The sequence below is a fragment of the Micromesistius poutassou genome (assembly GCF_964030765.1).
Source record: "Micromesistius poutassou genome assembly, chromosome: 21".
NCBI lineage: Eukaryota > Metazoa > Chordata > Actinopteri > Gadiformes > Gadidae > Micromesistius > Micromesistius poutassou.
In genome coordinates this window covers 3,421,465-3,445,698 of record NC_140291.1, presented here as the reverse complement: position 1 = coordinate 3,445,698, position 24,234 = coordinate 3,421,465, and the positions used below count along the sequence as shown (strand labels likewise).

The 24,234-nt window shown below is 48.2% G+C and overlaps 1 protein-coding gene across 1 annotated transcript in view; it reads right to left on the bottom strand.

Moving 5' to 3' along the window:
• LOC311366766 (adenosine kinase-like) overlaps positions 1-24,234 on the bottom strand; it is a gene marked incomplete at its 5' end in the record, with an annotated part of 46,377 nt that overhangs the window by 9,204 nt on the left and 12,939 nt on the right. The window contains 2 exons of the mRNA XM_084485553.1: positions 3,647-3,682; positions 15,693-15,863. Of these exons, the coding sequence (XP_084341679.1) occupies positions 3,647-3,682; positions 15,693-15,863 (207 nt within the window). The remainder of the gene's footprint in view (positions 1-3,646; positions 3,683-15,692; positions 15,864-24,234) is intronic.

Sequence of the window (24,234 nt, the reverse complement as noted above, 5' to 3'; positions counted from 1 at the left end):
TAAAAGGTTCTGCTGGGAGAGATGTGAGGCGGGGTTAAGCATCGCCACTGTTAAGTATGTCACGCCGCACGAGCCCACACACACACACACACACACACACACACACACACACACACACACACACACACACACACACACACACACACACACACACACACACACACACACACACACACACACACACACACACACGATAGAAGAACGTATAGCATTGAATGTACATGATGGCTTCCTAAGCCAAAACAATATCTGAATAAAAATGGAAGTTCAATCACAACAAATGAAGCGAGCCGGTGAGACGGTTTGATTTACTGCTGACAACAAGCAAGACACGATTGTGCTGCAGTTGATCAGATATGCATCAGCAAACCATCAACTCTGAAGGATTCATAAGGGTGTTAAATTCTATTACTCTTTGGAGACCAAAGAGAAATTGATCGTCTATGGTGCAGCCTGTCTGTGAAGCACTGCCAGGAAAGATTCAATTACTGCTGCTCTGCAGATATTTCTTTGGCCGGTCGGTGCTACTTAGTGTGAATGTGGATACACTGATTTTTCTAAAGAATATGAGTCCATCAATTATTTCTTTTTTGTGGCTACAGAACATATAGAGAGCTGCGGTTATTGTAGCTCTGATTAAGTTATCATGTAGTATCGCATAAAGGGCTTGTACATCAGAATGCATCATGGGATTTTTTTTGCCGGTGATGCTCTGCCATACTGACTCGAGAGAGTTGTCGTACTGTAAAGTCCTAAATCAACGTTACTAGACCATAACCTAGGTTAGCGGGGTCATAACTTTGTTTTGCCATGTCTCGCATGAGTAATCTCTCCCCATAATGACAAATAATTTCACGATGAATTACGAACAATGAACGAAAAATAACATCACAACCAACATTCCAATGTTCCTATAATTCCCAAATGGAGGCGGTCACTGCGATGTGACGTTGTGATGTCCAAGCCCAATGGTATATTGTCTTGTATATTGTCGCATAATCAGCATAATTCACCAAGGAGGAAAACGATAACATTAGAGCACAGTTTATACACAGAGCACATATGCAATTGATTATGTAATAATATGTACAATTCCAAATCAGTTAATCGCACAGGGGGTACCTCGGTTTACAACTGTGCCATTCTACTACTACGACTACAATTATACTGCACGCCAATCATTATCGGCTGACGGCAATCACTTTCACCCTGGTGCTGTGTTTGCTCATTAATCTGAAGCTAATGCCTGACGCGCTAAAACAAACACAAATCAGGTTACAGCGTGTTTCCACCAGCTGGGGGTGAAAAGTACAAATGTATACCAGAAAAATGGCAGGTTTCTGTGGGGGGGGGGGGTGGTTCACGGCGCTGATGGCATTCGGACAGGACGCAACCAGCGTGGCGCTATGTTCCAAACACCACAACCATGGCGTTGCTGGGCTCCGATTTCAGCCGGGGGTTGAACATTTCAACTAGGCAGGCACTTTGCATGTTGCTCACTGTGACCCGGTCCCTCTCCAAGTGTCGGGCCTGGTGCTGTTTGACGTCCGTCTGTCTGTATGTTTACAACTCACACCAGTACCAACTTCATTACCCATTCATTGTGGTTCTCTCTTGTTCCCTCAGATGGCTAACGGCTGCCTTAGAACACATCTTACGGACGAATACAGAGAGTGTATGATTCTTAGCGGTTGTATTTTGTGGCTGCGTACGTGTTGAGGCGTGTGAGTGACCATGTGATGCGTGTAAATGTGCATTTTGGAATGGTCCTTATTTCCTGTTGATTGCCCACGCGTGTTTGTACATATGCAGATGCATGCATCTCAGAATTTATCAATCATATCTTACATCATATCTTACACTCATTGTTAATCACCGAAGGGAAATATGTTGTGTTAGTTCTACATTAGGTATGCATATGAAGCAATTATTGACAATCAATTAAACAAGGGTTAATTCCTTTGTCCTAAAAGTAACTTGGCTATTAGCCAACCCCAATTTTAAATACTCGCTTGACTGAAATGATGCAATTGAAATGATGCTTATTATATTCACTACCATCCTGTTAGTTAGTGTTTAAAAAGCATTAATAATGGCTTTGTAAATCAATTACACCAAATAATTATAACGGTACTATTTGTTTTTATAGGTGAATATCATTATTCACCTCAATTAACCAATGAGCCGAAAACAGACTACCATGCATAAAGGCACATTATAAGAGGAGAAAATAGATTGAGTGAACGAGGAGCGGGGTACAGCCACTGCATGAAGGACACCGTGTGAACACTTTATGCCTAACATATTGGTCTGATTAGGCTCCCGTCTGAAGCTCTTCTCACACTTGCACAGCAGCTTACATACATATTGGCATTATTTCAATCTCGTTAGTGGCTGGCCACGGCGACGCGGTCGTCAGGACCAAACACCTAGGACAAGCGGTAATAATTAAAGCCTGAGCGTCCAGAAATAACATACATACTGCACACAAATCATATTCATCCCATGCCATTTTTTTTTTTTTTTTGCCATGTGTGTGAGTGTTCCGGCAAATCAAGTTGACATACAAAAATGACAGAGAATTGTTAATACTGGAGGAGTCTGTGCCTTGCCCTTTCTATTTATTTTTTGAGATGGGGGCTCCTCCTCCTCCTCCCCCTCCCCCCTCCATCCCCCCCCCCCCCCCACCCCTCCTCCCCTCTACTCCCCCGCTCCTCTGCCTGCCTTCATCTCCTCTCCTCGCTTAAACCCGTCACTGCCATCAGGATCGCTTTTCTATTCTAGTCACGTTGATCACACCGTTAGTGATTCTGGATGACAATTATTCACACCGAGCACAGCCATATTCAAGGCAGCTCTGCCTTTGAAATAGAGACGACACTTAAAATACCTAAGCCCACCGCCACAGGAATTGCACAGAAGGCTTTTTTTTTTTGTCTCTTTGTGGTTTTGATTACATATTTTAAAAAGCGGCAATGGCTTCATTTCAGGGGGAAAATATCAAATAATACAGAAATAAAATAACCAAATGAGGCACTTTATTCACCGCGGAAGAGGGAAGCTAAATGTGAAAACAAATAGGGAATTGGGGGGTTATTTTCCATGGACTAACAAGCTCCCCGTCATTTCCAAGTGACATGATCTCACACCACAGGTGGCCGTAATTTGGTTTATCATAAGACCGCCGGCGCACGCTGTACACTTTGCCACGGTGCTTGTAGCCCTGAAAGAGAACACACACATCATCTTCCGAGAGAGAGCAATGGAGCTAATGAGCGTGCTTTTTTAACCAGGCAACCTGACGCTCACCGAGCCTGCAGGGGAAGGCTTGAAACCATGCCCAACTTCTCAGCTTCCCAAGAGGCTTTTCAAAAATTCAATAAATAACATCTGTAGGCGATGTTGGTGTGCAGACCTAGCAGAGTGCGTCATAACAGAGTGCTGGCTGAACAAAGAAACCATGACGACTACCAGGTTTCCATAGCAACTGCTGCAAGGCCTGGAGAGTATAATAGCACATCAATCACTGTCCAAAAAGAACTTCATTATCAGCAGAAAAAAAAATAAAAAAAGGCGGAAAAAATATAAAACGGGCTGTTTTTTTTTTCCGCCGCTGTTTAGCGAGCGATCGCGGGGGTCAACTCACCTTGAAGCCTTGCTCCTTTGCGAAGGTGGCGGCTTCCTGAGATAAAGGAGAGGAAAAAAAAACAACAATACAAATGAGCAATTCATTAAGGGGACACAAATAGAGCAGGATGTTACAGCACACACACACACACACACGCGCACACGCACACGCACACGCACACACACAGAGGAAAAGACGTGTCACTTCCGCCATCTTCCCCCCACACGTGGCAGGTGTTAATGTAGAGTGCCCCGCCCACCTGATGTCGTGGGTGACGTGGGTCCGCCCACCCAATCCACTGCCCCACTCTGTCTCCTTTTACAACGGTGGCGGCGGCGGCAGTGGGAGATAACACACACACACACACACACACCACGTCCCCCGCCAGCGGCCGTGAACCCAACACCGAAACACCCCCCCCCCCCCCCCCCCCAAAAAAACACAATACTAATGTGTGTACATACGAGGAGATACGAGGTGAAATCCAGCACTGGACACGACGATGAGGGGGGATCATTTAACCCCACTCTATCTCAATCACTTTCAGAGGCAGCCCCCTGTGCGCGTGCGTGTCCATCGCGACAACACACACACACACACACACACACACGCGCCTTGACAGACAACTCCGACGCAATAAATTTGCTTTTGACCCCGGGATCGGCGTAATAGGTCGATGCCTCGATGCTAAATGATCCAATTATATGGGGAGTGGAGGGGGGGGGGGATAGGGAGGGGAGAGGAGGGCTGCCCTGGTGTTTGCCTGGTGCTGAGACCTTGGGGAGAGGTTGACAGCGCGGTCCTCCAACAGAAGGAGGAGGAGGAGATGACATGGAACAATAAGGTTACTGGTCCCGTGAGACAGGCCCCCGCACTGCACTGCCTTGGATCAACATTACAGCACCGGCGATATGTCAATTCATCATCCCCCCCGTGACACACACACACACACACACACACACACGTGCGCACACGCACACACCACACGCCAACACACATGGGGAGGCCAGTCGATTAAGTGTAGTATTCAAGCTTTGTATGGATGAAGGTGGGTTGCTTCGGAGATCTTTTGGAGTGTCTGGAATGGCTTTGTGTTGGTATATTTACAGCGGCTTTCCGTCAAAAAATGGCCTCACATGGGCTGCATGAGAAGCCTGATGAAAAATTGAACATCCTTGGGAACGACAACAATGAAGGATGGATGAAAATGGTCAGTTGGACGGCACACAGCTCTGTCCATCTCTGGCTCGCCTCCCCTTCCCTCTTCTCTCTCTCTCTCTCTCTCACACTGTCACTCTCTCGCTCGCTCTAGTTAGCGAGCATTTGTGTGCACAAAAAAAAACAACCTTTCAAGAGCGATTGGGTGTAAGAAAAGATAATTGAAGCCATTTTGTGAGCCACCTGTGAACTATGTAATCCATTTCAGGCATTTATTAGCATCTACAAGATTTACATGAATGCCTATAATAAGAATAATAAATATTTGCTTGCTGTATAGATTAATTAAAAGCTAATGTGCCGGGGCTGGGGAGAATCAGTTGTTAAATAGACCATGTTTAATGCGTGAGCGGCACTATACTAGATTTGACGCGGTATGGAATATATTCGATGTGCTGTGATGGCATGATGTAAGCGCCTCTTGACTGACAGCCCATGTGCTTCTTCAGCTGTCGGTTCAATGACAAGGGCTTCCAGTTACATATGGGAAAAATCCGCTCCTGCTGTAAACAAACTGGGGGGAAAAAATAGAAAAACACCCCACGTTCCAACGCCTGGCTTGGCTAACATATCCGCGGCGGCGGCGGCGCTATCCCGATGACCCATGTAGAAAAGGCTCTGAATGGAGTTGCTAGGGGATTTCTGGACTAGTCGGCTCTCCTTAGTGGCTGAACAAGGTGGTGTAAGAGAACAAGCTGTACCGACACGGTGAGCCTCCGCCGCCGGGGAGCTAATATGAAGCCATCAGGACGTCTGAGATGTGGCTGCTGCTGCTTGTGAGGAGCTCATACTGTCAAAGGGATATTTTTAGAAGGCTTAAGCTAATAATCCAAAAGCCAGTTGTGTGTGGGGAGTGGGGAGCGTGGGTGATGGTGGTGGGGGGGGGGGGGGGGGTGGGGGGTGCTGGCAGTTCTCTTCGTAAGTTAAAAATAAAAAGGAGGGATCGGGAAGACACATTTTGTCAAAACATCACGCAGTAAAAATCAATATTTGGGGAGAGACGAACAAACTTCTGGTCGGACGAGACGTTCGTACTTTTTGTGTGTACTTTTTCCTTTTAATAGTAATAATGTTATCCGTGCGTGTATTGACTTTTCTTTAGATGTCTCTCAGATGACTTATTCTGATTTATGTCTCTTTTTTGTAAGCAGTTGTGCAGCACATGTCAGCGGGCGAAAACTGAGAGGAGAAAAACATCCCCTTTCCCTGGGTTTCCTGAGGAATCTAAATCAAAGAGCAGACCCCGGTGCTAAGGTTAATAAAAGTTGATAAGCTGCAAACCATAACTCCCCCCGAGACCGTGGAGAAAATAGGCGTTTGCTTGACCGTGGTTAGGCCAAGCTGAAGCTCAGGCAGAAATTAAATTGTTTTTGACACCGTGTGTGTGTGTGTGTGTGTGTGTGTGTGTGTGTGTGTGTGTGTGTGTGTGTGTGTGTGTGTGTGTGTGTGTGTGTGTGTGTGTGTGTGTGTATGAGAGAGAGTTACAGAGCAGAGGGAACGGGACCGTGACACATTATGTACGTTAAGACCAGATTTCCGTCCTACTTTAGGGGTTTCTGTCGATTTTTTCCCCAGATAACGATTTGTTTTGATGGCATTTCGACCTCTACCAACCAGTGCGATCCCGCCGGTTGCGTGGTAACTGTGAAACAACACCAGAAGGTTACAAAATGTGTCTTTCCAGAATAGGTCCGGGTAATTATCACAGCTACACACCACGACAAATCACTCAAGGCCCCTTACAACCGAGGAGAATGTAATGTGGTCTTTAACCCCTGTACCGATAGCTCAGCCGCTTGCCAATAATTCATTTTTTACAGATGAAAGCCTGTAACATATAACACATTCACTGTTTTCCCTCACTCACTGCTAGTTATCACTGAGGCGCGACAGACAGACTTCATAAATGCCTAGTAAAAACAACATCTGGCATTCAGCTCAATCACCTCCACCCAGATCGCTGCAGCATACATTACTGGGTGGCTGTGGAGGCAGGGTGGGAGGAGGGCTGTGTATTGGGGTAGGTGGAGGAGGGTGGGAGGGTAATCAAGGCATGTGATGTCTGGTAGGGTGGCTGTGGCTGTCCTTTGAGTGTCTCCCCTTGCCTTCCAGGAATACAGAACATGGCTCCTTTTCCTGGACGTCAAAATGTCATCGCTATGAGAACGCTGCTGTCGAAACAGGAAGTGACCGCATCAGAGGTGTGTGTGTGTGTGTTGATAAGTGCAGCAGGAGATTATTGATATGATGACAGAGGGCAGATAAGGTGATGTGTGGGAACTGTACCGAGACACGATGAGGGTCGTCGGCCAGGACCTCCGCCCTCGTGTTTTGGGGGGCAATGTTTCTACGAAACTCGGACCACAAGAACTGAGACGCAGGAAAGATCATGCGAAGCAGAGAGGCTTGTGTGCTGCAGAATTCCCACTTCTGGGAATTTTTTCGCTCTACAATCAGATGACGCCGCCGTGGTCGTGTTTGTACTGAGCCATTGAGTCCAGGTGTTTTATCTCAGCCTGTTTAAATCAAATGCGTTTCCCACATCTTTGAAGGAAAACAAGCGATTGTTAACCGGCTTGGGCCCGACTCTTCAACTAGGGATTCCTCTAAGACTCCCTGATGCATTTGCTCAGATAATGCTCTTGGTTTGTTTGCTATCAACGGAAAATCCATTATTTCCATCGATAGCGTACGCTATGCATTCCCAAAGATAAAACCTGTGCCATTGAGATGTTTCTTACGCAAATATTTCCACATTTAAGACGCGACTGAAATACGAAGGGATTATTGGAAACACCTTTAAGCGTGTTCTTGACACTATTCATATGCTAACCAATTTCACTATATCCTGAAACCATGTTCATTATACACTCCATTGTAACATTGTGAGTGCAATTGAATTTATCTAAAGCAATTGCTCCTTAAGGGAATAACTAAGTGACAACGCAATTTCCTAAAGTAGAAGCAATTCAAGCCAATAACCGACTTAGAATCTATGCATAATATACTGCATGTTGAAAAAGTAGCACACACGCACGCTATTAAAACGATCTGCAAATTGACGATAATAAGTGCATTTATTTACCGCAGACGCTAACAAAAAGAAAACCCAGGGCAAACAAATGAGTCTGTTCATTGCAGAACAAATCACGCGTCGTCCAATCCCAGCGCAACACAAACCCTGTGATAGGCCTCAGCGTTAGCCAACCATCACAGGGACGACCTTCGGCCTCCATCAGAGCAAGACTAAATCAACGGGTGCCTCTGTCTGACCCAGGACCCTCAGAGTGCTCCGGCGGAGGGGTTCTCCGCTTCCATCCGTCTGCCCTGTCTGTGTACCAGCGCAGAACAGAGGTCTCTTTACAGAGCCCCCCCGGGGCCACGCACTAAAAACCCACGCTGGGGTCCAGGGGTTAAACTATCGGAAACATGTGGGACACATAAATATGGCCGCTGATAGCCATCTCCGGGGGAGGTCTGGAGGGGAGGGGGAGGGGGGGGAAGGGGGGGGTCAGGAGGGGGTGGGGGGGGGCGGTGAATAGGTGGCAGGAAACAGGTGGGTGGTTGTCTGTGTTTAGAGAGTGTGTGTGTGTGTGTGTGTGTTTGGGTATGTGTGTGTGTGTCTGTGTATTTGGGCGTGTGTGTATGTGTGTGTGTCTGTGTGTGTCTGTCTGTGTATGTATGTGTGTGTCTGTCTGTGTATGTATGTGTCTGTCTGTCTGTCTGTCTGTCTGTCTGTCTGTCTGTCTGTCTGTCTGTCGGGACTTAATGGAGGCCATAGAGGCAGCAGCAGCAGCAGAGTGCGTGGGGATTGCATTGGGGTGGTGAGGGTTGGTTATCATGTCTTGGTGGTCTTATCAGCGCTAGGGGGGCTTCTATCATGCACCTCGGCCATGGGGGCCTTTACACGGGGGGGGGGGGGGGGGGGGTCAGAGTGCCAGACACCGCCTACCTCCTGACAGGAGGGATGACGGGGGGCCGGGGGGGGGAGAGGGGGGAGATAAACAAACACTGGATGTATTTCCCCACCATCGCCAAACAACACTAATTAGAGGACTATTGACAGGCAAACAAAAGCTTTGCTCTCGCACACAGTGTAATAAAACATGCTGCATTGTTCTTGTTTTCCCCCTGGCTTGTGGGCAATTTTTTTTCCATCGCTAAAAAAGGTATTTTACTCCAGAGGATGATGCCCACGTTAAGTAATTTTCAAGGCCTAAAATGATCTGGTTATAGTCATTTCTCTTGCTGATAGAGAACAAGGTTGCACGGGAAAAGCACTTGTCAGGGAGGGCTGATGCCAATGAAGCAGATTTTCAATGGGCCTGTCTTTTTATTTATTGCCGATATAAATTGCCTGATAGGTAGTGTATTACAGTCTCTGTAAACAAACAACGCGGAGAACAAATATGTTTCTGTGCTGAATTGACAGGAACAGCGACTGTGCTTCCCCCCCTGTGTAAAATAACCATTTGAGCATTTGGTCTGCTCGGCGTATCTCTTAATGAGAAACAAAGATCTGCCAGGCTGGGATTTGCATGCCTTAGACAATGAAAAAAAAGCCCAGAGAGCAAGAGACAGAGAGCAGGAGAGAGAGAGAGAGAGAGAGAACAGAGAGAGATGGAGAGCTAAAGAGAGAGAGAGTGAGAGTGAGAGAACGAGATGAAGAGAGAGAGAGAGAGAGAGAGAGAGAGAGAGAGAGAGAGAGAGAGAGAGAGAGAGAGAGAGAGAGAGAGCGAGATGAAGAGAGAGAGAGAGAGAGCGCAAGAGAGAGAGCAGGAGAACGAGAGAGAGAGAGAGAGAACGAGAGGGAGAGAGAGAAAGCAAGAGGGAGAGAGAGAAAGCAAGAAACAGAGAGAGAGATGAAATAGCTTGAGATAATTCAAACCATTTGTGCGTGAGGAGTCGGGAGAGTGCTTTAGGAGTAAATACATGCGCAGAGAAAATGAAGAGGATGTCCAACATGTTATTTGTTGATGTGACACAAGACAGTCGCTAGCCAGAGAGGCGAAAAAGTAGCAAACATGGCGCGGGGCCGGCAGCGGCGTTTTCCATGTGTCCGCATACCACTGGCGTGCGGTAGGTTGCTCTGCGGAGAGGGAGAGGGGAAAAACAACCGCAGGATCTTTCTCGAAAGGAAATATTTGGCATGATGCAATCCAAATAAAGCCCACCGTAATTTAGCCCCGCTACAAAAACATCCAATTGGTTGGGTTCAAATGGACGCGTTGGGCAGGCAGCTGCTAAGTGAGGTTCCTCCGAGTAAGCCCGAGGGGTCTTTGTGTTTTCAGGAGACACAAACGTGAGCGTACCCTGGCTCGTGAGGGTAGCGCCGGGAGTCGGGGAGAGTCCACGCGTTTTGTGGAGACCACGGGGATCGCGACCAGAATGTTGGCGGCGGCTGGTCTTGGAGCGTCTACGACACACTCTGTGCCGGGCGATCCGAAGACAATTACCGCCTCTTATCTACTTGGGGGTTGACAAGGAGGATTGGGGGCGCATGCCTGTGTGTGTGTGTGTGTGTGTGTGTGTGTGTGTGTGAACACAGTGGCGATCCACGTGGTGGTGGATCAGGAGAGAAAAAGCGACATGGCTGCCATGGAGCCATCGCAGCCCCACTGGTTGCAGCTCCGCTGGCCTCCAGCGTTGGCCAGACACTCTGGCATCAAGCCTTTGTATCTCTTGCTCGCTCCCGCTGAGACAGGGATACACCGGTCCTTCGGTGTAAGGCCGGTATCGATCTGCTCCCGGTGCAATATCTCCGCTATCTCCCATAATTACTCCCCCTTCAGAGGACTACAGAGGCCCCCCCCCCCCGCCTACTGGCCCTATCGGTCCATCTCCTTGTTAAAGGATTCGCGTTGAGGTCACATTTCACGGCCAATGTGAAGTCCCCCACCCCCACCCCCCCCTGTCCCCCTCCTCCCCAGTCCCCGACAACCCTCACTTACCTTCCGCGGGGCCCCACTCCCCTTATTGACCCAACGTTTTTGAAAATATTCGGCGGTTTGCTCGCGGGACTGGGCAAGGCGGGTTCGGGGCTCGGTACGATTACAGTGGTTAGAGGGTCTCTATGGGGGAGCCGCGCTGGCTCTCCAGAGTACCTTGGCTCACGAAACAAAAGAACGGGGGGGGGGGGGGGGGGAGAAAAAAAATCACACTGAAGAATGCTGGATGAATAAGACTTCCTCTACTACACCATAATTGGTCTTCACCACCACCCCCCCCCTCCCCCGTCTTCGACTGTAGATGGCCGAACAAAGACGTTGACGGTTTTATTGTAGCTGGCCGGATTTTTGACACATGCCACTTCCTGTTATCAAGAAAGCAAAGCAGGCGCTGGCCTTCGGAACACTTCACCTCCGTTAATGCGCTGTGACTCAGACGAGCGTGGGACCTGCACGTCACGCCGTGAAGGTCAACGTACTCTGGCGCTACCGGGCGTGTGGGTGACTCAGGTTTTTTCCGCAAATGTAAAAAAAAAAGTTATATATATATATATCATCAGGAGTACGGCGCTAAGAGGGAACACGGGCCGATCCGTCTGGCGCCCTGCACGCGACCATCGCTCCCCCCCCCCCCCCCCGGCGCTGGAGCCCGGCCATGGCTCGGCCGCCACTCGCTACACCCCCCGGTCGGCCTTTGAGGGCCCCGCGATATAAACACAAGGAGGGTTAATGTCTCATGTGCCTTCCCGTCCTCCACAGACGGCCCCTGAGAGGGGGGGGGGGGGGAGAGAGTGCAAGGGGGCGCAGGAGAGCGAGATAGCCCTTCCAGTAAGACGGTAATCTGCCTCTCACATCTTTGTTTTAAGGAGGGCAGGGCGGGATATTATTCACCCCGAGCGACTACGAGAGGAACCACTACGGTCGTGTCGGCGGGGTGAGCCGTCAAGCGCAACGTCTTTCATTTTCCTTTGGCAAGAAATCCCCCTGGGCCCCTTTGGGGGGAGGGGGGGGGGGCTTGAGTGAACTTGCCATCACCCACACATACTGACAGCCCGGAGCACGCACCCGCACGGGCTCAGGACGCGTCGTGGCGGCGATAAACAGCCGCGGGGGCGCCGCACCGAGATAAGGCGTTCGCTGGCGGTCCATCACGCAAACAAAGCGGGGGGATGACAAATCGGGCGGAGATTCAAAGGGGTGATGTCACTCTGCCCATGTATCTCAACCTGCCCCCTTTTTTTTTACACGGACACACACACACACACACACAGACTTACACATGGATTTTTTTTTTTTTGCACATGCCCACACAGACTAACATAGACACAGACACAACACGCACACACTTTCAGCCCTGTCCTGGAAAAATCATTAAAACCGCCCTCCCCCATTTCCCCCAACACCTCACAGACTGCATGCAGATGGAGAAAAATAGGGCTGGGAGCCAACATGCCTGTGGGGCTTTTCATGACAATAACCTTCTGTACGACTGCTTGTATCCGAGCGCTCTTAGATCATGGAACTGTGCTCGGGGATGGATGGGAAAATAGAGATCACCACACAAAACATCAGGTACAGAGCATTCACGCAGCACCCAGGGGTAGGAAATCCATGTTATTTGGCGCTCGTTGCCTGGAGAGCTGGTGAACTAGACACTCTTTAAAACAGCTTGAAAAATAAACTGGAAGATGGCCTTCTTTCTTTGCATAGCAAGGTATAATCAAACACACCTCTATGTTATCTTCTTTGTTATTTATAAGACAGATCACCTATTGAGCATTCAATTATAATGGCCGTCTGCAGTTTGGGAAGAGAGAGCCTTTGCAGCCACATAGGTAGAGTAGCTTTCAGAGTTGAATAGTGGGTGGATTGGACAGCAATTTAAGTTATTGCCATGTTCCTGTATGGGGCTGGTGTAAATATTGTCAATGGCGGAGGAGAGTGCTTGGAGGAGGGTATTTACTGTAGGGCTAAACATCTGAAGCTCTTCATATGTGGCGGCGGCTCATTTAAGGAGGCACACACCGTTTTAGGGGGGCAGTTCACTGTTATTACTGCGGCCCAAATAAAATCAAATTACTCGATACTTAACCTGATGTAAATGGAGACCGCCACAAATTCCGGCTTATGGAACATCAGTCAGAGTGATTAATTCGGTCCCAATTAATTGTTCAATTTGTCCATGATATGTCTTCAAATTCCCCATTAGGGGGCCTGCGGTAATGGTCCAATGCTTTCCTCCCATTGTGTGTCTGTGGTTTATCGCTCGCCGCACGAACGGCAAAGGCAAATTGTGGCTAATTTTAACAGTGGATCCACTGGCATGCGGTTTTCCCGGCGATAATGATTCCCTCATTCAGGCCTAATTAGCGGTCGTCATTTAATAGAGGGAAATGTAATGCCCTGGGTTCCGTGTCAGGTAGCTGGGTAGTCAGGAGTTGGACAGAGCAGAAGGACTCAATTAGGCCTGGTCTGTTCCCGGGTTATCTCGCGACATGTTTGCCAATTAACCCAAGCACTGTCGGAATGGGGGAGAAAAAACAGAACCCAAACCATTTCCCCCCTCAACGTTTGTCCCTGATCTCAGAGACTGTGGCAGCGTAGACATTGTGGAGCTAGCCTCACGGCCCTCCCCCCACCCGCGCAGAGGGGAGAGCAGACACCACACGACATCCCAAAAAGGCAGTAATTACGGGACGGACGAGAGACTGTTATATAAGCTAGGAGCCCGCCGATAGGCCAGGGCCAGGCAGGCAGGCAGGCAGGCAGGCAGGCAGGCAGGCGGATGCCAGGTCTCAAACACGTACCAGCCAGATCATGTTACAGCAAAATGACCCAGGGCGGCCTGACTGGAACACACGGTCGGTCCTTCCAGTGTGCGCCGGGAGACAATGAAAATAAATACATGTTGGCCGCCACCGCGCAGGAGTCAAAGGTGTGGGGAACATTGTTATGAAGTCCCCACCTAATGAAATAACGTTGCGCAAATTATTCAATCGAAGCCAGACCCGTGCTCGGCCCAAACCGACTCAACACAAAACACATTCGATCTCCGCGAGATCAAACCCTTCTTTTGTTTGTTTACTGTCTCAAAAAACCGCTGTTGTGTTATTCCTCCGCTCGCCTGGTGCGTGTCTGTGTCGAGCGCGGGCTTAGGGAACAAACAACACAAGCACACACACCCACACAAAACGGTGACTTCATGCGTTGTGTGGCTGTGGTTAAGCAGCAGAGAGAGAGGGACACGGACAAGGCAGCCACATTAGCCTTCCCTTGCAGCGTGTCCTGCCGGGACTGCGGGGAGTCAGTCTGTGTAATCCCCACTGTCACTGACTTGTTATGAAGGCATGAGGGGCTCAGGGTGATCCACAACCAGGGAGGGGGGGGGGGTTAGGATGGGGGGCTAGTGGTGCTGAGGGCATTGGGACGAGAGAGAGGATACGGGTGGGTGGGAGGGAACCCGGGTAGTGTGCCATGTGGTGGAGGTGGTGGTTGTAGGCCTGTTGCCTGTCACTCACCATGTGCCATGTGGCTGCCAACGCAGTCTGCCTCGCGCGCAATGGGGGGGCCCCGGGGCCCCCGTAGCTTTTGAGGCAGACACTCCTGTTCACTTTGACGGTAAGCCGAAGGGAGTCGGAACACCCCGGACGACGGGAAGCGGGCATCAACCCTAGCGCCAGACTGTGCCGGGCCGGCCTTGATACGGGCTTCGGACGCGCCACTGACATTTTCTCATCGTAATAAAAAAAAAAAAGACAATAAAAAAACAAACAATAATCTCTTTGTAAAAAAAAAAAAAACATGCGTAGTAATTATCCGAAGTCATTAAACTGTAATGACTGGAGGTGTGAGCAAACAACTTATGCAAACCACAAACAGTACCACCCACCCGAAAATACATAACGTTTGCAAAATATACTCTGTGCTTTGGGAGACCCAACTGTTCCTAACGGCAATTAGGGAGACGAAGAGAGGGGTGCATATGCAAAAGGGAGGTATTGTGGAGCTTGTGGGGGCAGGTAGAGGGATGCAGGGTAGGGGGAGGGGTGGTGGTGGGGGGGGGGGGTGGGGGTGGTGGGGGGGAGAGAAGAGGGAAAAGCTGAAGTCAGCAGCAGTAATAAATCCACAAATGCTGAGCGGTTCCTTCCAGTCGTGTCCTGCTCTGCGGACCCCATCTCTAACGAAAAGAAAAAGGGCTCTGTTTCGTAGCTTTAGCAGCAGGGAGGCGAGGCGAGTTGAAAAAAAAAAAAAAACTTAAAAACGAACTTTCCTGTACACCTCCTACCTCCCTCCCTAACACCACCTCCCCCCCCGCCCCCCCCGCCCCCGCCCCCCTCCTCGCTCCCAAAAGGTGCAGTCTGTGTAGGCGATACGCCCCAGCCCCAGCCCCGGCACAGCTGGCCCGTTAGAGGAGACTTCCCAGCACCACCGCTGTACATACGACTACTGCTTGACCTCTATCGTACTACCCCCTTCCTTATAGCCGGGCGGGAAGAAATCAATGCATTAACTGCCATGAAATGGTGACACGATTAAAATGAGTGATTACTAGGCTAATTCTTATCCCTCTCTTTATTGGGCTGTGGCTAAGTGCAATTTTAAATAGCCAGCAAGGGGGGGGGGGGGGGGGGAATCGCCATTTAAGTTCAGTTTTTGATGTATGGAATCAGGGCACTTGTCCCCTTTTAAACACACACACACACACTTTCCAAACCAAACATACAGATCACTTTCTAACGTTGACACAAGCACTCACACGTTAGACAAATGCAAAAGGGAAATAATCTTTAAATCCATGTAGGGTTCTGTTTTGCATTGGTACAGATGTGTACCGCTTGCCTGTTTGTCCAGAACACGTACACGAAGGAGGAGCCTTCTCCCCCCCCCCCATCGCTCACCGTCTCGTTGCCGAACAGGACGTCGACGTAGGGCATGACCTTCATCAGGTCCTCCTTGAAGAACTGGCTGATGAACGGCGCCGAGAGGTTCATGCAGAACACCTTGTTGTTCTCGGACGCGTGCTTGGCCACCTTGAGGATGGACTCCGGGGACACCGTCAGGAAGAAACCCTGAAACAACAAACAAGAAACAAGATAATTAACACACGTAATTGATTCAATGGCTTTTGGTTGGCAGCCTCCAAACGAATGAAGGATTTAATCCTTCCTTCTCCCACTGAAGTGAAGACCCTGACAGTACAATCACTGAACTAACAGAACATTTCAAACCACTAATGTGTGTCTTTTTTTTGTGTCGGGCAAGGTCAATTAAGACTGACATACTAGCTTTCATTACAACAGAACGGAGAGGGAAAGAGAGAACAGCGGTACTTATTTGAAACGTTTATCTCCATAAAACGAATGTTTGCTGGAACCTGTACACATTGGAACAAAGGCAGAGGAGAAGGACAGGAGGGGGGGAGAAAAAAAATATCCATCCAGGACAAAGCTGGTGGCTGTGATCCAAGACCTGTACTGGAGGAAGCAACATGCACGTATCCAATGATGGGTGGAACAAAAGTCTGGTCTGGACTCTCCTTACTTGGAAACAAGAGATGCAGGTCCACTCATTGTGTGAATGAATACAAATCAGGTAAGAAAACACCTTTGTGTTTCGGACCGAAACCCGAAGCGAGAGTCTCCAGCAAAAAACCGGCCCCCACACACAAAAAAAAGAAAAACACTTGTGCTTTGATACAGATCTTTTCTACCTTGTTTCTTTTAGCAACAAGCTTCTTTATAAAACTACTGTGTTAAGATAGCATGGAGGAAAAATGGCGGTGGGGGCGGCAAGAAAGAGCCTCTATTATGGCCTAGAGTGTAGTTCACTCATTTAAACACTTATGACGGGTTGCAACATGGATGGAAAATGAACAAGGTGCAATACTAATGAATAGAGGCTAACAACCTAGTCATTCAAATCCACACGTTGTAACACAGTGTCTGGGTGAATACTTTTTCACACATCCATGAGGTCTTTCACTCTCTGAGTAGCTTAGTAGTAGTTCTAATTTTTTCACACAAACTGTGAAACAATGTGTTTTTTTTCTTCTTCTTCTTATTCTAAAAAAGTGAAGACTGAATGGGTCGGTACCCGCGGCCGCCCTGCCACAGTATCGTGTGTTGTAGACAGGAGGTTTTCTGAGCGGGGCCTGGGAACACAAAGGCAACTCACTCCAGAGCTAATGGCCCATTATTGACCTTGACATTTTTCTTTCTCAGGGTGCCAATGTGTCAGAGGTGGGGAGATTGTTTTCGGACACAAACGGTCCCCTTTTTTTTTTTTCTCAGAGTCGAAAGCGGTCATGGTTACCTCAGTGTTACCAATGATCAAAGGCCCGTTGGCTTGATCAAATATCCAGAGGGTTTGTGAACTTTAAAAAGCCACGCCACAGCCTCTCGAATCACTCGTGTGTAATTCACCTCTGAGTACACCACTGATTCCTATGCCTTCCCACCAGATTGCCTGGAACGCTTTCATATGCTGCTGAATAATTACTTCAATTAATAATCTTGTAATTGAAGTAGATGTATCACTTTTCCAGGGCTGAATGATTCGGGTGCAATCATCATGTTTTTGCTTCGAACTGAGGTCATGATTCACAAACGTTTTAACATTTTCAACAACCTTAGGCGACATTGGTCAGTCAGTCAAATTTCAGCCGCAGTAAAGTCTATTGTTTCAATAGCCTTGTTAACTCAAAACTAATTTGGCTGAATGAGGCTTGCAAGCAATCTTCCAGATGCATCATGTTGCAGTTAACATCCCTTCATTGATAATAAATATGTTATGGAGCTTTTAAAGAAATATTTCAAGCAGCAATCACTTTTGTTTTGGTTACTGAAGAAAATAAATATATTTGTGGATAATTGAAAGGAATAGTTTTCTGCACGGCCCCCTCAAAAGTGTCTGGCGGTGTGTGTCTGTACTTGCGGACGCAAGTCCACACACCTCCCACCTAAAACAAAAATAGATAGCAGAGTTGAGGGATGTGTTGGCATTATGCTTGAGATGGACAAGATTAGGTCCAAGGTTAAATATGGTTAGTTTTAAGTGGCTGATTCTGGTAGCGAGATGGTTTCATCTGGAAAGAGATCCAGTCTATTTGATCTTCCAAAGTGGCAGGCTTTCGCTCGTTCGATACTTGACACGCGACTACATCATTCTTACGTTAGGAGTTTCAGGAGCCGCACGTTACTTCTGACGGTGCACTTTGGTCACGTGACGCGACACCCTTTAACCACTGGCTGACGCGAATGAGAGCGAAACGTGTGCTTGACGCAATACATATTATCATTAGAATCAAAAAGTCATGTATGAATGAAATCGTAAAGAGGAATTTAATCAAGACGGGTTGTCCTGTAAACAGACGCTTTTAAAAAGGCAAACAAACAAAAAATACTTTTTCTCCACTTTAAACAATGAAACTGCTCAGGGCATTTCCTTCACAGACGAGAACCAAAGCATTGCATCCAACCGACTTCTAAAGAGCTTGGGTAAAATAAATAAAAAGAAAGCAGCATGAGCCAGAACTTTGAGCCCTTCCGATTCCCATCATTAGGGCTGCTCTGTCGTCGTGGACAGAGAAACGGGAGAAGTCAAGTCTTTAACACTGTGGTGAGGATCGTATATCGATGCAGACGGCTCCGGTTGCCCCAGGTGTCAGGGACCCTTGTGAAGTGGGCAGACGATCACGTTTCCAGGTCAGGGTGATCAAAGCGCTGATCAGTTTTCGCACACTTTCCATCTAGCCAAAACATTTACTAAAGCGATGAGAAATGCAATTTCCTGGCAAACAATGCCGCAAAGCGAAGTTTGGCACTCCGAAGCGGCAATTTGTGGGAGGACTTGGAAGGCAACACTTTTCAGTGTTTACAGTAGGAGAGGAATGACTTCCACTCCGCTCACACAAAGAAAAATGCCTAAATGGAAGCACAAGATGAGATTTGTGGTAATTTAACCAGGGAGGTCTTACTTTGCAGCACTAGCAGAACGCTGTCACACTTTCTCTTCATTGTATCAGTGTGTTTTTCCCTCTCCCTCTCTCTCTCTCGCTCTCTTCTCTCTCTCTCTCTCCCTCCCTCTCCCTCCCTCTCTCTCTCTCTCTCTCCCTGCTCGAGGCTCTTCACCCTCTGAAAAGCTGGCTGTGATGGATGACACAGTGTCACTGAGCTTAAAATAAAAGTGAACATCTGAAGGGTAAAAAATGATCTATTTTGGGAAGGACGTTTTCATTTGTGGCACCAGAGGTGGCCACAGAAGATGGAAGAATGGAGAGAAAAAAAGAAAAAAAAAGCCTCTCTTAATTCCCTCCGTCTATTTTAAATCCTACTGGGGGAGAGTGTTTACAATACTGTTTGATGATGTACTTGTTTGACACTTGCCATTACTCAGAGCGTGCCATGTAAAGAATACGCACAATTACCTCTTTAAAGCGACCTTCAAATATGGCTGCCTCGTTTATGCCCCTCCCCCCCCCCCCTCTCCATCAAAAGTCGGGCCATTGCGGCTCCTTTAAGGGAGCGGCGTGTTGCGCTGCTAATTTCCTTGTCGTCTGGGAAGCCCAGCAGCTCCCCAGCAGCGCTGCTTATCAAAGCTGTTCAAAGGCTGCCCCTGACACGGGCCCCTCTGTCATTACCATAGACAGCCCCCCCACCTACATCCGTCCTTCCGTCAGTCCCTCCGTCCGGCCAGCCAGCCAGCCAGCCATCCCTCCCTCCACCCTCCACTGCTCTCCAGTGCCGGCGGGTTCATTACACAGACAGAGACGTCACGCGGATCGGCGGCGTGCCCTGACGCTACACACTGTTCTCCTTCACTTATCTTTAGACGAACAACCCGCCTGGTGCCGTCGGATCGATGGCCAATGTTTGGAGCATCATCAGTCGAGTACGCCTCTATCCACCCCTCCAGACACCTCTGGCATGCCCTGCCTCTGTGCTCCCAGATATATGCCTCACCCCCCCCCCACCCCTCCACCCCTGTATGCTGTGGGAGGGGGCCTGCTGTTTTACCACAACACACACATGAAAACAGAATCTCACCGCGCAGTGGGGGAGCACAGAGGTGAGTGCTGCCAGCTCTCCGGCTCCTTGGATGCGGGTGAGAGATTGCAGGTGCTCGTGAGTGTTTATTTGACAGCAACACGAGGATGATAAGATTGCTTTCGCGTTCGGCTAAGCATCTCATTTCGACAAAATTGGATGTTGAAGGCCTGAACGTGGTTGATTAATTGGAGGAGCTAGACGGTTTCCGAAATGAGGAATAATGCCAATTAGGTCACCGGTAAAAGAAAATCAAACAGTTTTTTCCTTGAAAAAAACCAGGTCCATATAGCCTGATTCAGCATCTCAAGCAGTGCTAGATTGTTTGATCCGACTGCAAGAAGATCCAACCACAGACCACATCTGCTCCGTCGTAATGTATCATGTTCTCTCCGAACACATCAGATACGTAAGGGACTCAACCATTCGTTGTGAAGGGTTTGGACCAGGGCCAACTTGTAAAGGCCATGTAGTAGATGAAGAGGGGCAGAGGGGGGATTATCAACTTGGCTAAGCTCCCATGAGCCACATAAATGTGCCACAAACAGTGGATTTAACAACTGGTTAGAGACACTACTGACTAACCAATCCAGAATTGATTTCTTTAAATGCTCTCTGGTTTAAATATGACCCAATTGGCAACGATAATACGAGCATATGTTTCCATTATGCCCTTTTTCTGCTTCATATGAGATATGGAGACAGTAACTGAAGGGCCAGGGCAGTAAAAATACCTGGCCAAGGTCGCCCTAATGAGTGTATATAAAACCCAAACACGCAAGCCAACCTCGGAAGCACTTCAGGGGAGTGTGTGTCACAGCGCCGGGCCGCACGGGCATCAGAGAACATAATTACATTAACCTCTGCCACCACAAGTGCGTTCATTTAACGGCAAACAAACGACTCGCGCGTAACCCACCGGAAAAACCGCCTCAGCCTTAACGAGAGGTTACTGGGGTTGCTCTGTCACCACAACATTCTGAGACGTTTGACGGATTCCTATGGCCGACAGCTGATGTGAGACAACGTGAGAGGTGGGCTTTGGGGGTCTCTTCAAAAGGCGGGCTTTGCTCTGCTGTGAAGCTACAAGAGTTTTCAAGAAATGTGTTGGCCGGGGGTAAGAGGCCAGCCCAAGAGGCAGCAGCGCAAATGCCAAGGAATGAACTTGGGATCTAAAACAGACTAGATTCAGAGACCGAGAGCATTTAAATGCCAATACTAATCCACAGAATGATTTAGGGCATGGCACAAAGCGACTCCCCTTACACATACCATATGTTAGCACCGCTACGTCGGGGAGAGAGAGTGAGAGAATAAACATTCCAACGAAGTGCAAACGCTTGTTTCTTCGGGGGGGAAAAAAAGTGTGTGGAAAAAAAGAAGAAGAACACCATGTAGACAAACACACTATGCACAGGCATACGTATGCATTCGATTCAGGCTTTGGAGCTTGTTGATTTATGTTTTTTTCTTAGGAACGGTTGTTTTTCCACCGTCTCGGGCAGCCAGGGAAAGAACAAACTGTTTGGTTTGCAGGGAGTTAAACTTGCTAATGCATACGCTCTCAAGTGTCCTTGTCTTCCACACTGTACTTAATTAGCATTTTGGCGCTAGCCAGTTCTGTCTCCTTCAGTACCTCTGAAGGGGAAACATCCCTCTGACACACACACACACACACACACACACACACACACACGTGCACACACACATGCGCGCGCACACACACAGACACACACACGCACACAGGCGCACGCACGCCAACACACACACACAAATGCACACACATCTTTGGAGTTAATGGACAATGGAAGAGGATTTGGTAAGGGCTGACGGAAAAATGAAATAAAGAGTCTGCAGACCAATACGAAAACAGATGTTGAGGCTCCAGCTTCTATTTTTTCTTCACTCTTTGGGCTGCCTTGAGTAGGAAATAATATATGGGTCAGATGTATTAAGCAGGGGCTCTGTAATGTGCTGTCCACACTGTATACAGGGGGAGGTGGGGGGGGGGGAGGGGGTACTAGCTTCAACTCCTTGGTAATCACAGAGGTTAGCGCGCAGACAGAAAAGCAAATCTCGGCGGACATTCCTCGACGGCGCTGCACAGAAGTGAAACGGTTCTATTTTCGTAATGCTCGACTCCGCAGATGTAAATGAATTAGCGCACTTAAGCTAGGCAAGACAATATCTCACTGTGCGCCAACACTCTCGGGCTAGGGCTAGCGCACCGGGTCGGAAAATTGCAGGTAATTGCCGAAGCCGTTGAATCCCATTCAGGTTTTGGTTGGAAGGCTGAAATAACAAAGCCCTGATTGCTGGAAAAGACAACAGGGCAGGGCGGGCCTGCCGGTCCTGTTTCTCCGAGTTAATTTGATACATATTTCTCCCCTCCTTTGCGATGTCAGTAGTACTGGCAAGAGTTGGGAGTTGGAGGGGCATGGGGCCGGGGGGGGGTTAAGGGAGGGTGAGAACCCCAACGTTAACCTCCAAACCCTGTCTGTCTGCCATTTTACGTCTGAACAGCATGAGAAGCAAGAGGGGCCTCCTTTCCACGGCGCTGGGTGAAAGCTGTCAAGTTCAACGCAGGAGCGTGCTGCCTGTTGTTTCACGTTGAAGGCATTTGGGCTGCTTAAATTCGGGCAAATATTAACTGCAGTGGGTGGGTGGGTGTGTGTGGGTGTGTGGGTGTGAACAAGACACGTGGGGAGAGAGCATGTGGCAAAAAGTGAACAGTTCAATTATTCATAGCTATTTTAAATATCATCTAATTGCAATTGTAATAAGGCAGCCCTCGGATGAAAACACTAACTGCTATCAACAGCCCTCTGCCTAATCGCCAAATTAGAATTTAAAATGAGCACAGTATATTACATGGCTTTTCCCACAGTATCATGATTTGCTGAATAAGAGCTTGCTAGAATTCAGCATCCATAATTTGTATAGTGACAATTGAGGGCAATTTGAGCTTCGAGGAAAATGATTAAACTTAAGTGAGTAAGCTGTCAAATATATTGTTTTCTCCAGCTCTAAACTGATTCTATTCTAGTATTGACAAAAAGATCTCAATGCATTTGTGCCGTTTTCTTAGTGTATACAACAAGTTATGTTCAACTGAAGCAATTGGTGCACCACTTTATGTCCAAAGAGTATTAACAAAATGATCCAAGAGGGAAATGGAGTGTACTCTTACATGCATAATGAATTCCTTCACAATATGACAATATGTCCCTGTTTGCAGGGAAATATTGCTATTTAAACATAAAAAGTTATGCATCCTGACACATCCTCGTTAACAAAATGCACTGAAAATCCTTTGCTAAAATGCCTAATACGGTAGTAAAACAGTATAAACAACAACAATATATCTACAAAGAAAAAGCAATCAACACAAAAAACCACAGAGAACCCAAAAGAAGACAAAGCAACAAGCGAGCCGGGGAAGATGGAGACTGGTGGGGAAAGCAGTAGCTGTCAAGGCTGGGAAACTTTACGGTTCATCTGCTTAGTCGTCGCCCTGTGTTTTCTCCCACTCGGAGCTCTGGTGACACTTCAAGTCAACTCCATTCAGTTTGCCTTTGTTCAGGCCCGAGGAGGAGAGGGCTTTGAGACTGACGGGATGATGTAAACATAGACAGAGGCAGAGCATGGGCCACAAAAACAACAGCAAGAAAAACACCGGTGGGTAGCTGTTTTTGGTTCTGTTTATTATTCTTAAGACGGAGGCACTGGATTATATTAAAACTTAAATTGCAGTTTGCTGTCGAGTGTGCTTTGGCAATCCTTCCCCGATACTCTGGGAAGGGCGGGCTAAAGTACCACCACAGTACACCGAAACCTAGCACTTGATCAAACGAATTAAAGGTTTCATCTGAAATACAAGTGAAACGCCATGTAAATGATTCCATAGGGTAAAAGTACAAGTCAAACACAGGTCACTGTAAGATACTGAGGAATTGCCTCTGGAATCAGAACGCAATTCAGTTCCTCTCCCCTGCGCTATACTTTGGGAGGTTCTCCCTCCAGGGTGAGGTGGGGTTAGGGTTAAGCTGCAGAGATCTGCAGGGGATGGATGCAAAGAGGAGCGGAAATCTGTCTGGTTCTCAGGGTCGCAGTGTGCGATTGGTTTCTACGTTTGTGATTACACAACAATATCCAGCGCCACTGAACGGTGCCGTCTTCGAGCCAAGCGCAGTCTCGTCCCACTCCTGTTATTCATTACAAACGCCTCAGTGGAAGAGCCATGCTAATCTGCCATTTGGATGGTTTCACAACACTAGGAAATAGGAGGGTTTACCACAGCCGAGCGCTGACGTGACAGAGATCTGCCTAATGCAGGCATCCTCTCAAAACGAGAGGTTACTCTCTGTGTGTGTGTGTGTGCCGAGGGTTTCTGACC